Source organism: Bison bison, unplaced genomic scaffold, assembly GCF_000754665.1.
Source record: "Bison bison bison isolate TAMUID 2011002044 unplaced genomic scaffold, Bison_UMD1.0 scf7180017864033, whole genome shotgun sequence".
Taxonomy (NCBI): domain Eukaryota; kingdom Metazoa; phylum Chordata; class Mammalia; order Artiodactyla; family Bovidae; genus Bison; species Bison bison.
The window spans coordinates 1,350,684-1,364,809 of NW_011494605.1; the positions used below are offsets into that span (position 1 = coordinate 1,350,684).

The 14,126-nt window shown below is 52.7% G+C and overlaps 1 protein-coding gene across 1 annotated transcript in view; it reads left to right on the forward strand.

Annotated features, from left to right (window-relative positions):
- The first annotated feature begins 1,570 nt into the window (after positions 1-1,570).
- Positions 1,571-14,126, forward strand: part of SLC5A9 (solute carrier family 5 (sodium/sugar cotransporter), member 9) — a 21,194-nt gene continuing 8,638 nt past the window's right edge. Inside the window, exons 1-10 of the mRNA XM_010834433.1 lie at positions 1,571-1,748; positions 4,525-4,629; positions 4,929-5,093; positions 6,250-6,355; positions 7,164-7,244; positions 7,554-7,759; positions 7,962-8,097; positions 8,570-8,677; positions 11,429-11,579; positions 13,069-13,237. Of these exons, the coding sequence (XP_010832735.1) occupies positions 1,734-1,748; positions 4,525-4,629; positions 4,929-5,093; positions 6,250-6,355; positions 7,164-7,244; positions 7,554-7,759; positions 7,962-8,097; positions 8,570-8,677; positions 11,429-11,579; positions 13,069-13,237 (1,242 nt within the window). The 5' untranslated portion in view covers positions 1,571-1,733. The remainder of the gene's footprint in view (positions 1,749-4,524; positions 4,630-4,928; positions 5,094-6,249; positions 6,356-7,163; positions 7,245-7,553; positions 7,760-7,961; positions 8,098-8,569; positions 8,678-11,428; positions 11,580-13,068; positions 13,238-14,126) is intronic.

The window sequence follows — 14,126 nt, forward strand, 5'->3', positions numbered from 1 at the left end:
ATGTGAGGAAGAACGGGGCAAACAGGCTCGTGTGAGGAAGAACGGGGCAAACAGGCTCATGTGAGGAAGAACGGGGCAAACAGGCTCGTGTGAGGAAGAACGGGGCAAACAGGCTCATGTGAGGAAGAACGGGGCAAACAGGCTCGTGTGAGGAAGAACGGGGCAAACAGGCTCATGTGAGGAAGAACGGGGCAAACAGGCTTGTGTGAGGAAGAACGGGGCAAACAGGCTCGCTGGCTCCCAGACCACGGTCGTGAGAAGCACCAGCTCCTCTCCTCCATGACTTTGGACAAATTGCTTCCCATCTGGGGACCCCAGTTTCCTCATCTGTAGTGTAAATTCTTCGGGTTCATCTATCCTTCCCGAGGACCAGGACTGACACAGAAAGTCCAAGCAAAGGCTTGACAAGCCTCAGACCCTGCACAGCAGTCCCGCCCTACTGAGTAATATATGCCTTTCTCTCAGGGGAAGAGATGCTTCTTCTAATTTCCCTTCATTCTTCCAGTCCTTCAGGCATTTCTGATGTATGTAGACCCAACCAGACATTTACTGTCTTCAGCATCTTAATTTGTTTAGTCACTAAGTCATGTCCAACTGTTTGTGACCCCCATGGACTTCAGTATGCCAGGCTTCCCTGTCCTTAACTATCTCCCGGAGTTTGCTCCAACTCAGTCCGTTGAGTCAGTGATGCTATCTAATCATCTCATCCTCTGTCATCCCCTTCTCTTCCTGCCTTCAATCCTCCCCAGCATCAGGGTCTTTTCTAATGGGTCGTCTCTTCCCATCAGGTGGCCAAAGTATTGGAGTTTCAGCATCAGTCCTTCCAATGAATATTTGGGGTTGATTTCCTTTAGGATTGACTGGTTTGATCTCTTTGTAATCCAAGGGACTCTCAAGAGTCTTCTCCAGCACCACAATTCGAAAGTATCAACTCTTTGGCACTTAGCCTTTGTAGTCCAACTCTCGAATCTTAATAAAGGTTTTAAATTTATCCCCCCTACCCTCTACCCTGTCTCACTTTCTGCATTCTGAGAGAAAGTTCTTTCATTCCTCACTCCCTTTCAGCCCTCAGAGTAATTCTTCAAAAGGACAGCCACTGCCCCTCTCCCCGTGCAGGACAGGGTTTGCTCCAGGGTCCTGGGTGGGCCTCAGTGACGTGATCTGACTTGAGGCAGGGGCAGGAGGCCACCCCCCATTCCCACCCCTGGCAGAGCTCTGCCTCTGTCTGGGGACCATGTGTCTTCCCAGCCCCCAGGATGGGAGTCTGGCCGGGTGGAGGGAGCAGGGTGGTCTCCCCACCATGGTAGCCTGAGGATGAGATCCCAACTCACTTCCTGAAGGAATATTTGGATGGGGTGGAGGGCAGAATAGGGCACAAAAGGACATGCCAATAATCTGGGCACATGCACAGTGCCATGCATTCAGTAGGGCATTTCACACACCCCACCCCACCTCCAACCCCCTCCCCCATTAGCTCCTTTGTTCTTCGCACCAGTCCTGGTGGGCGAGGTGATTGACCCCACCAAAGCCCCATAGCTTAAAGATGGTGAAACCTCCAGCCTTGGTTCCCACCCCATGTCCCCACAGTGCCAGCAACCAAAGGGCAGGTAATCTGGGGCAGAGGGCAGAGCCTGGGGAGACTCGGGATTTCCTCACTCTTGCCGTTTCCCTTCCAGTCATCCATTCGTGCAAGCCGAGGGACCATCGGCGGCTACTTCCTGGCGGGGAGGTCCATGAGCTGGTGGCCAGTGAGTTCACCTTCCTCCTTCTCCTTCCCCCACCTCCCAGTCCCACCTCATCTTCTCCAATACGGAACAAGGCTACAGCCTCTGAGGGGTTTCCTGGCTCTGGACTCCTTCTCTCAGGTCCAGAGACACCTAGCAACGTGAGAGATATTGCGAACGCATAGCTGGGACCCGCGTCCACTGGGCGCCTCCTAAGTGTGGGTCCCGGGCAGGGCGCTGGACTTACAGAGCCCACCCAGAGTGTTCCCGTTCTAGAGGGGCTCAGAGCTGAACCAGGAGGATAGACTCGTAAAAAACTTGATGGTTGCTCAGCCGGAGGGGAGCATGGGGCCTGTGAGTGCATGGAGGAGGCCTCTATCCTCCGGACAGTGGAAGTGGGCTTAGGAAAGATTTTCTTGGGAAAGTGACACATAAATACTGCAGTTCAGGGAAGGAAATCTTAGAGGTAAAATTCCACCATCCTGAGGCCTTTGTGAAGCCCAGGCCCTCCCAGCAGGCCTCCCCACTTGCTCCCTTGGTCCTCCGGGCTAGCTTCCTCTTCCTGAAATAAGGAGGGAGGCGAGCCCTGCCTCAAAACTAACAGTGCAGAAGTCCGCCCCGGGGCCACTGAAGCTGGGCATGTGCCCGGGCATGCCTGACGCATGGCACGTGTGTGCACGGACACACACCCCCACATACTCATACTCCTGTCTTGATTCTCACCAGCCTTCCCACCCAAAGAGTGGAGGAACCCAGGAGGCCCACAGGGCTCTCTGGAAGGTTTGGTGTCTGGGACAAGGAGAGGTGCAGGCAGGAGTATGACAGAATCCCCAGGGATGTGGGGGCTGTGGGCCTGGCAGCTCACAGGGACAGGGGCAGGGCCACTGGTACTGCCAGCAACCCCTCGCCAGAATAATGAGAACCCCCTGGAGGCTGTTCTGCTCAGCTTGTGCCCCAACCCCCAGCCCTAAACTGCAGCCCTGGAAGTGAGTCTGTGAGAAAGACAGAAGAGGACCGGCACGTCTCCTCTGGTCCATCAGGAGGGTGAGCAGGGGCTGGCTGGATGTTCAGTCCTGCAGAGAACAGACGTCTGGGGTGTGAGGAAAGTCAAGGCTTTGGAGCAGGACAGGGTTCCCCAAAGATGGAGGTGGAGCCAGGCTTGGGAATGTGTACCCCGGGAAAAAGGATGTGGGGCGCCCTCCTTGGGGGCCAGGGCTGGAGCTGAGCCACCTGCAGTGAGAGCAGCTACAGTCTGAGTTGGGGCAGAACCAGCCACGGATGAGGACTCTCGACCCCTCTGCCCCACTGGAATGTGTGTTTCTGGTGTCTGTGATGATTGTCCAACAACTTGCCTGCTTCCCTACTCAGCCAGTCCTGAGAAGTGCCTGGTTCCCCTCGTGTGTCCTGAGAGCAGTGTGGCTGGGAGTTAAGAGCGGAAGGAGCAGCAGCATCCTTGTCTCAGAGGGGCCACGCGGGTCCCCTGATGACCTTGTGGGTGTCTCCTTGAATGACGAGTTAGGAGCCCTGGGCAGGGTGGAGGTGAAGGCACCTTGCTGTCCCGAGAGCAGCCTGGGGAGCTTCTTCCTCCAAAGTGGAAGGCCCAGTGCTCTGTGCTCTGGCCAGGGGTCCAGCCCAGCCGCAGCATCCCAGGACCACCAGACAGAGGGAGGGAGTATGCGCGGGCGGCAGAGTGGCTCAGAGTCCTCAGCTAGGTCAGACGGGTCATTATCTCTGTGCCTTTGCACGGCTGCCTCTTCTCCGAATGGTTCAGTACTTTCTGCTGCCCAGCACCACGATTTTATTAAGATGACACAGGGTCCAAAACTGGCTCTTCCCCTCCAGCCCGCAGCCCCTCCTCTTACCAATAATGATCCTGTCTAATAATAAAAGCTAACACTAATGACCACTTACTAACTGCCTAGCACCCGTCAAGCAGTGGTTACTGGAGCAGATGGCTAGGGTTGAAATCCTCGTTCTGTCACTGATTAGTTCTGGAACTTGAGCTAGTTATTTACCTGTGCCTCAGTATCCTCGAGAACAATGGGGATGATAACAGAACCTTCCTCCTGGGGTTGTCATGAGGAGTCAGTGAGTTGCTAAATTTAGAACAGAACCTGGCACTTGGCAATGCTGCTTGTGTACGGACCGCTATGACTGTCATCATTATCTGTCTAACAGCATGGCCTCGGAGTAGCTGGCTGCCTCCAGGAGAAAAATTAACTCAGAGGCTGGCCCATCCTGTGCTTAACCCCCGTGGCTCCTCCCCTGGAGTCTGCAGGAAAGCGGTGGCAGAGGGCCTCCCCCATCTCTCTCATGGGGGACTCTCCTTCTCCCTTTAGCCTTCTTCTCTCCAGAGGCCCTTAGGCCCATGGCCCCAGAGCAGAGCTTCATGGTCCTTAATGGACCTTGCTTTCCATGTCTTTTCTTCTTTCCCACTTTGCCTCTCAAATCTCTGGGTGTCCTGGAGGTGGTGACTTCATTTCTCCAAACATTAACTCCTTCCTCTGTAAAGTGGAAAGATTAGTACCATCCCTCCAAATACTTTTGGAGATTTAAGTATATTAGTGCATATAAAATGCCCAGCACAGTGCTCAACATACAGTAAGTGCCTAATATGTGTCTATTCTGTTCAGCCTTCTCATTGCTCCCCAGTTTCCTCTCCTCCCTCTGATCTCACATTTATGAGTTCAGGTTCTGCTTTCTCTGCCTCCATTTCAGATCCTGAAGCTCATAGTCCTGACTCCAAATTGATTCGGATGAAAACTGACCCCCGACCCTCGACCCCACTTATGCCTTGCAGATCGGAGCATCTCTGATGTCCAGCAACGTGGGCAGCGGCTTGTTCATCGGCCTGGCTGGGACGGGGGCTGCTGGAGGTCTTGCTGTGGGTGGCTTTGAGTGGAATGTAAGGAAGCTGGCTGGAAGATTCTCAGGGATAGAGGGGTCTTAGCCCACTCCACCCTACCCTGTCCCTGACCTTAGTGCTGAGAGAAACCTCAAAGGTGCTTGGGGAGGCTGCACGGTAAATGGAGAACCCATTTTATAGATAAGGAAACCAAGTCCTGATGGACCTCATCAGGTCACACAGGACTGAAATCAGGCCTCCGGTCCCTTACTTCCCCACCCAGGGCTCTCCTCTGCATGGACCACTCCCCCTCCATCTGCATTAGGAACATGAATCCCCTTTCCTCCCCATTCTCCCAGGCAACCTGGCTGCTTCTGGCCCTTGGCTGGATCTTCGTCCCCGTGTACATTGCTGCCGGTGTGGTCACAATGCCGCAGTACCTGAAGAAGCGATTCGGGGGCCAGAGGATCCAGGTGTACATGTCTGTCCTTTCTCTCATCCTCTACATCTTCACCAAGATTTCAGTGAGTACCGTTTCCATGTGGCCATGTTGCTCTGAAAATGCTTAGTAGAGGACACAGCACGTTGTTGCTATACGTATGTACGGATGGATAAATTGATAGCTGGATAGATGGATGGATGGATGGATAAATGAATAGATGGATGGATGGATGGCTAGATGGAACAGCAAGGATAACAGAAATGGAGGATGAATTCACACCCCTTCATCACACGCTCCCCGTCCACCCCCACTAACAGCAGGGTAATTAGAGATGGACGATAAATGTTTGTTGAGTGAATAACAGTTCCTCTATCCAAAGAACTCACAATTTCAAGTTCATTCACTCGTTTATCTTCCCATTAAATTAGTCTTCATTCTGCACCAAGAATGTTACCATTAAAAAGGATGTATTCCTCCTCTATTGAGGCAAACTTGGAAGACAAACTCGGGTCAAACGATTTGCCAAGGTCCACACAGAGCACTAGCTCTGGGGCTGGAACTAATGTTTGGTTCCCGTGGCCCATTCCAGGCCTTCTGCGGCTCTGTCATGTTGAAGCCCCTGTCATGGGTCACAAAATACTCAGGGAAAGGGACCAGGAAGCATGCCCTGAGTTCAGGGCTGGAAAAACTATAGCCTCTTTTCCACCAATGCTTGTAAGCAACCCTAAATCAGCTCAGGCCAAGGCTGTGACCCCAAGTCCTCCAATAAAGCCCAGCACGTGGGTATCCAGGATCTGTGTCATCTGCGGCTCCTGCTCTGTCAGGTCACCTGGGGCCCACATCAGGTCTGAGTGGGCTGGTGCTCTTTCAGGGAGCAGTTGAAGGCCCTCTAGGTTCCCACCCTCTCCCCCAGGGGCCTCTTCTTCCTGACCCCCACTCCTGCCTCATTTCCTCAGCATGCTACTCCATCCTCTCACCGCCAGCACATGCCCCTGGGAGTGCAGCTGGATCACAGGGCCCTCAGGCTCAGAACTGTGTACTCCTCTGCGTTGCAATCCCCCCGGCTCCTCAGTGTCCACAGGCCAAGCCCATTCTCCCGAGCATGTCACTTAAGGCTCATCCTCACTGTACTCTGAGGGCCGACAGCACCTGGCATCACTGAGCAGGAAGGAGACATTGCCCAGTGGCCACACAGAGGGCCTCGGGTGACCCGGACTCCTGGGTCCCTGTCCCTGCAGACTGACATCTTCTCTGGAGCCCTGTTCATCCAGATGGCCTTGGGCTGGAACCTTTACCTCTCCACAGTGACCCTGCTGGTGGTGACGGCCGTCTACACCATCACAGGTACGGCCAAGTGGAGGGTCACGTCGGGTGCAGGTGCCAGGAACAGAGACATGGAGAGGTGGAATGGGAAGCTCTGGACAGCAGGGGCACAGAGGTCCAGGGAGGGACAGAGTGAAAACTGACCAGGAGAGTGAGAAAGAGAAGCATGAGGGGGAAAGACAGAGGCAGGCAAAGATGCAGAGTCAGAGGAAAAGATGGAAAGGCACAGTGCATCAGAGAAAAGGGGAGTCGGAAAGGGAAGAAACAGGAGGAAGCAGAGCCGGCCCGAGAGAGCCAGGGAAGGAGAGACAGTAGGAGACACAGAGAAAAATGGACAGCAGGGACCTGGGTGATGAATGGGGGACTGTCACCCAGGCCAGAGTCACCACAGGCTGCTCCAGACAACAGCCACAAGCCTGCCTTCTCCTGTCTCCTCCAGAGCCCCTCACACAGGCCTGAATGCCCAAGATGTGGGCTCAGGCAGACTTCCTGCTGGCTAAGGTGTGGGGGAGTTTAAATGGGTGCTGGGGTGGGGAGGAAGGAAGGGAGGTCTCCTGGGGGAGCTAATAGCACAGCCAAGGACGGGACTTGGTATTTCACAAAAGCACAGCCGGAGGACAGAAAGAGCAGGACCTGAAGGCCCGACCATGACCAGCCTCACCTGCCGGGCGGACTGGAGGAACACGAGGGGCGGGGAAGGCAGAGGCCAGAGTCCACTGGCTGAGGGCTCCGCATGTTCTCTGGTCTCCCCAGTGTGGCTGAGCACAGGGCGGGTGCCCCGAGAGGAAGGCCCTGCTGGTGCTGACGAGCCCTCTCCTTGGGTCCCCAGGGGGCCTCACGGCCGTGATCTACACAGACACTCTGCAGACCGTGATCATGGTCGGGGGAGCCCTCGTCCTCATGTTTCTGGGTAAGGAAGAGGCCTGAGTACATCCTTGCCCCCCTAAACTCCTCTCTGATCTGGCTCTGGATGTCACCTCCATGGTCTGCAGAGCACAGAGCCATTCCCCACTTCAGGCAGGGCTCCCAAAGAACAGGATTCTCTCTACACCAAACAAGGGCTTTTGAGCCTGAGCCCCACTTTCCTCTCTCATCCCCAAGTCCCATATGAGTTCCAAGCTCAGGGATCCCACACAGGACTGGGATATGGGGGTGGGGGTAGGTGACGAGCCCAGTGGGGCCCCAGGGCTGTTTCATTCACTGAGGTCTCTCCCTGCAGGCTTTCAGGAGGTGGGCTGGTACCCAGGCCTGGAGGAGCGGTACAGGCAGGCCCTCCCTAACGTCACAGTCCCCAACACCACCTGTCACCTCCCCCGGCCCGACGCCTTCCACATGTTCCGGGACCCTGTGCGCGGGGACCTCCCCTGGCCAGGCCTCATCTTCGGGCTCACGGTGCTGGCCACCTGGTGCTGGTGCACTGACCAGGTGATGCCCTTGCCAAGCTTGGCCAGCTCGTCACCAACTGGGAGGGCTCCTGTGGGCAAACCGCGTGCGCCAATGCACAGAGGGCTGGGACTGGCTTGGGGGGATGGGTGTGGGGCACAGTCAGCCGCCATGCCAGGGCTCACCAGGGCTGAGCGGAGCCCGAGCCAGCCCAGGCGGCACGCCTGCCCTGCTGCCTTTCCAGGTCATTGTGCAGAGGTCTCTCTCCGCCAAGAGTCTGTCCCATGCCAAGGGGGGCTCCATTCTGGGGGGCTACCTGAAGATCCTGCCCATGTTCTTCATCGTCATGCCCGGCATGATCAGCCGGGCCCTGTACCCAGGTAAGAGCCAGTCCCCCTCTGGGCAATACTGGGCCAGAGCAGGGACCACACACACTATTTCTATTAAGAACACATAGTAAATATGTTAGGTTTTGGGGGTCTGACATACAGTATGTATTTCAGTAGGAGAAACTTGTATCTGAATGTCATTTTAAAGTCTAGCTTTCTCTTTACAAGGGAAAGACAAACTGAGGCACTCATGGTGCCTTGTAATGATATTTACTATTTGTTAAAATAAAAGGCCTAAAATCTAAAGGAGTCTATCAGGCTTTGCAGGGTGGTTTGTGGTTGAGAAATTTACCAGATACCAATAAACCATAAGACCCAATATCAGCCTATTCTTGGACCCTCTAGATGCTGGTCCCTGCCAGAGTCACCAGTGAACATTTTTTCTATAGGGTCAGAAAGCACATATTGAGCCAACCCAAGAAGGCATGGGATAATTTGGGTCTAACTACCATCACTTCTGCAGATGAGGTGGGCTGCGTGGATCCCGACGTCTGCCAAGTGATCTGCGGGGCCCGTGTGGGATGTTCTAACATTGCCTACCCCAAGCTGGTCATAGCTCTCATGCCTGTGGGTAAGTCCATCTCCCTCGCAGCATGCTTCACACCAGCTTTCCAGCAAAATCCAGAACCCACTATCCAGGATAGATTGATTGCATTAAGGATGCACATGGATGGGAAGAGAAAATGGGAACATTTACTTCTGCACCCCACTTCCTAACACACACACACACACACACACACACGTTTTCACAGCATCTGTGAGGTGCTGCTCTGTGCCCTGGCTCTGGAGAGGCAGGGATAAAAAGCAGGACTCTGTGCAGTCTCCAGGGTAGAGGCACAATGCAACGTGACCAGCATGAGACTCAGTGGGGATGAGGGACCCATATGAAGGTACCTGACCCACTTTGGGGAATGTGAAGGAAGGTTTTTCAGAGGAGAGGACATACAGCTTAGTCCCAGGGGACATCTTAGGCAGACAAAGGGGGAGGGGCGTGGGAAATGTTATTCTGGGGAGGAGGGCTGCATGTGCAAAGGACCAGGGTTGCGAGAGCGCGTGAAGTCTGAACTGAAAATTGCCAGTGTGGACTCAGATGCAGCAGGAATGAAGATCACCTTTGTGGGGAGGACATGGTGGCCATATGTAGCATGGCCTTTACTCTGAGGGCAGTGGAGGGGCACGGGGGTTTCAGGCCAGCATGCATGATTAGGGGCTTCCCTAGTAGCTCAGACGGTAAAGCATCTGCCTGCAATGCAGGAGACCTGGGTTTGGTCCCTGGGTCGGGAAGATCCCCTGGAGAAGGAAATGGCAACCCACTCCAGTATTCTTGCCTGGAGAATTCCATGGACAGAGAAGCCTGGTAGGTTATAGTCCATGGGGTCACAGAGAATCGGACACGACTAAGTGACTAACACACACATACGTATGATCAGATGTGTGCTTTAGAAGGATCACTCTACATGGAGGGTTCAGCTTAGGGGGAGGCGGGTGATGATTACTAAGGGATTTCCAGTGGTCCAGGTTGTGATGGGGGCTAGGCTAGGGTCAGTGGCTTTAGGGATAAACAGAAAGGGTTTAGTTTATATTTGTGAGAAAGAATTGGCAAGACTTGATGACTGATCACATTTCAGAGACAAGAAAGACAGAGAGATCCAAAGAGGGCTCGCAGGTCTTGAGTTTATAGTAACATTGAGCCTGGGGACACAGAAAAAAAGGCAGGTTTATGGAGGAAAGTCGAGTTATTCCCTCCCTCCAGTAGAAACAGTGGAGGTGAAATGAAGGAAACAAATACTGGAGGTGGGTGGAGGCCCAGCTATGATGGGGCAGACACAGAGTGACCGGATGCAAGAGGTGGGAAGGAGGTAGAGGAAGAGGTCCGGGATAACTTGGAGGTGTCCGCTTAGAGACCAGAATTTATCATTAACCAACAGAAGAAGCAGGGGCCCCAGAGGAGATGCTGTCCTAGATCCGGGACACCTTGAGCCTTCTAGGGAGGCATGCAGGGGGTGGTTAAATATTCAGACTGAGGGGAAGGAGGACTAAGGTGGATCTGGCCAGAGAGTCATGTTTCTAGATGCTTCCTCATCAGAATCATACAGATCAGATATCAGCAGGCCCCACCCTCCCTTGTTACAGGTGTAAAACAGGCCCAGAAAGGATCAGGACTGGTCCAAAGATCACACAGCTAGGTACTTGCAGAATCAGGAAACAAACCCATGGCTTCTGACCGTGGGAAATGGAAAGGAGTTTTCTCAAAAAACTAAAAGTAGAACGACCGTCAGACCCCACAGTTCCACTCCTGGGCGTATATGCCAAAACCCCAAATACTAATTCTAAGAGATACATGCACTCCATTGTTCATAGTAGCACGAGTTATAATTGCCAGGATAAGGAAGTAAACTAAATGTCCATCAACAAATGAATGGATAAAGATGGTATGCACACACACACAGACACACAAATGGAATACTACTCAGCCGTAAGAAAGAACAAAGTTTTGCTATTTATAGCACCATGGATGACCTCAGAGGGCATTATACTAAGCGAAATAAGTCAGAGAGAGAAAGACAGATGTGGTATATTATCACTTGTATGTGGAATTTAAAAAAACAAACTAGTGAATATAACAAAAAAGAAGCAGATTCATAGATACAGATAAGGAACTAGTGGTTCCTGAGAATGGGGGACCCTGGGGTGGGGAACTGAAAGATGCAAATTACTGGGTATAAGATAGGCTCAAAGATGCAGTGTACAATACAGGGAGTATGACCAATATTTTTTAGTAACTGTAAATGGGAACTAACCTTTAAAGTTTGCATTACAAATTAAAATAAATAAAATAAAAATTTTAAAAAGCTCAGAGCTTTCTGCTGCCCAGGCTGGCGCTTTAGCCTGGCACCATAGTGTCCATGATAAAGGTACAAAACACTGAAAAAAACTCAATAATTAATCATCACCCTTCTCCCAACCAGGGTCCACTAACCAAGTGTCTACAGGTTTAAAACCCAGATTGAGATGGCCAAGCTGAAGAGAACCTTAAAGGTCACCTGGTCCCACATCCTTTAATGTTCAGATGAGGAAACTGAGGCTCAGGGAGGAGAGATGACTTGGCCACGGCCGCAGAGGAAGGCAGAGGCACAGGGTGGCTGGGACCAGCCTCTAGTTCTATGAGTTTCCTGGGTTCCTGGAAGGGCACCTCATTCAATACCTCTGCCATCCCTTCTCCTCTGAGCTCCTGACTCTGCTGGACGCTGGTAGCCTCTATAGCTCCTGGCAGATCGGCTTTCACCGGCCAGCGGTCCACAGACACCTCGTCTCTCCCCAGGTCTGCGGGGCCTGATGATCGCGGTGATCATGGCCGCCCTCATGAGCTCACTCACCTCCATCTTCAACAGCAGCAGCACCCTGTTCGCCATTGACGTGTGGCAGCGCTTCCGCAAGAACGCAACAGAACAGGAGCTGATGGTGGTGGGCAGGTGCGCAGGCCCATCCTTCCTGGGTCCTCTCCCTGTAGGCAGAGGTCTTTCCCCCTGCCCCCTGCCCCGGGTTACCCCAAGGAGATGTGGCTGGGTCTAGACCCTGCCCCGGCAGCCAGAGCACCTGGGACCTAGGGCCACCTTTCTCTCTGACATGGTTAAGTTCTTCCCCAACTCTGGACCATTTACCTCCCTCCAGATAAGGAGAAAAAAAGTCTCTTCCCTGCCTGCCTGTTCAACTTTATCTTGGAACTGATCAAAAGGGTAAATGAGAGCAGCTGACAAAGCATTTAATCAGTCAAAGATGCACTGTATTGATGGGAAGGAGTTAGCAAGCAGCTCACCCCCAGTGTCTCCCAGACCAGCTCTGGCTGTCACCCCAGGATACCAGAAAGACTCAGTCTCAGCAGGCATCCTGCATCATACTTTTGTGCTGGGGATGCAGGGATGATTTATATGGTCCTGCCCCGAGGATGCACACAGTTTAAGAGAAAGGCAGAAACACAGGTAATGCAGTGAGGGGCATGGGTGGATGGAGATGTTCATAGAAAGTTTGTCTCCAAAGGATGCAGAGCTCAGCTGAAAATTTTGAACCTTATCTCATAGGTATTCATTTTATGGTTTTCAAGACATAACTTGGTGGCTATTTTTACTTTTTCTCCCTAGGTTGGGGATTTATAGTTTACATAAAGTTAAGAGGACCTTTCCGAAATCTTTGCTTCATAATTTAAGGTTCTATAACTCAAGTTTCTGAATGTTCCTTCTCCCTTCTGGTAGATGGTACTTGAGTTTAGATAACTTACTCTTGTCCCTCTCCTTACCTTTGCCCTCACTGTTTCTTCCATCACGATGCCTCCTGCCCACGGCTGCCTAAGGGACCCCCTAATGCCCACTCATCTGTGCACCCCCAGCTCTACGCTCAGGGGCTGACCATTGAAGGACCTGAGTGCAGGACAGATTTTTACAAATGGGTGGAGCATGAGAGGGGAGTGAATGGCAGGAAGGCCATTAGGTAACTGCTGCTCTACTGGGGCCAGAAAGAGAGAATGGGAGGGAAAGGTGAGGAGAGGACAGAATCCTTTTCTCTCTGCCCACCTGCCAAGTTTTACAGCAATCAGTGGGGATTGGGCGCCATCTCCTGGCAATATTCACTATTGCACCCAACACACCCAAGAACAGTTTTTCAACAGAGGCCCTTTACTGAGGTGTATAAAGGAGAAAGGTATGGATTTCTTTCTGAAAGCAGGTGGTCCATATACCCCCTTCAAGGGATCTAATTTTTAAATTCTTGAGTTTTATTTGGGTTCTATAATTCTAATGTTCTGGGATTTTACGAAAATAAATTTCTGTAATCTTTGCATCTGTGATCCTGGCCTTCTATCCGTCTCTGATTCAGCGGCCACGCGTCCCTCTCTCCCTTCCTGGTTCCCACTCACCCCCTGCTGTGCTGCCCTGAGCACTCCTCACAGCGCCCTGTGCTCTCCTGCAGAGTGTTTGTGGTGTTCCTGGTCGTCATCAGCATCCTCTGGATCCCCATCATCCAAAGCTCCAACAGCGGGCAGCTCTTCGACTACATCCAGTCTGTCACCAGCTACCTGGCCCCGCCCATCACTGCCCTCTTCCTGCTGGCCATCTTCTGCAAGAGGGTCACAGAGCCTGTGAGTACAGAGCACACCTGTCTCCCAGAACGTCAGAGGGTCAGGAGAGCCACTCGGTCCATAACCTGACTGCCCTCTCCAGGCTTCCAACTCCCCGTCCACATCGACAGGTCGAGATTTATTCATTCCTTCAACAAATATCACTCCCATTTTGGAGGCTCTGGGGATGCAATGGTGTACAAAGTTCACGTCTGCCACCACTGAGCCAGAGGGAGGAGAGATAACTCAACATGGGATAACAGCAAAGTCGGATGGCTTCCCAGGTGGTGGGAGCAGTAAGGAATCCGCCTGCCAGTGCAGGAGATGAAAGAGATGCAGATTCAGTCCCTGGGTCAGGAAGATTCTGTGAAGTAGGAAATGGCAACCTGCTCCAGTATTCTTGCCTGGACAATTCCATAAACAACAGAGTCTGGTGGGCTACAGTCCATGGGGCCACAAGGAGTCGGACATAACCGAGCAATAAAAAAAAATACACAAGTAGGATGGCTGCTAGGGGAGCAAAAAGCAGGAGCACCTAACCTATGGGACACCTGGGAGGGGGGTCACAAAGTGACATCTGAGCTGAGATCTGAAGGATTAATGGGAGAGGAAAGTGTTCCAGACAGAAGGGTCAGTGTGTGTAAAAGCCCATGGGGACAGGAATATCTCTAACACTGCTGCTGCTGCTGCTAAGTCGCTTCAGTCGTGTCCGACTCTGTGCGACCCCATAGACAGCAGCCCACCAGGCTCCTCTGTCCATGGGATTCTCCAGGCAAGAATACTGGAGTGGGTTGCCATTTCCTCCTCCAATGCATGAAAGTGAAAAGTCAAAGTGAACTCACTCAGTTGTGTCCGACTCCTAGCGACCCCATGGACTGCAGCCTACCAGGCTCCTCCGCCCAGGGGATTT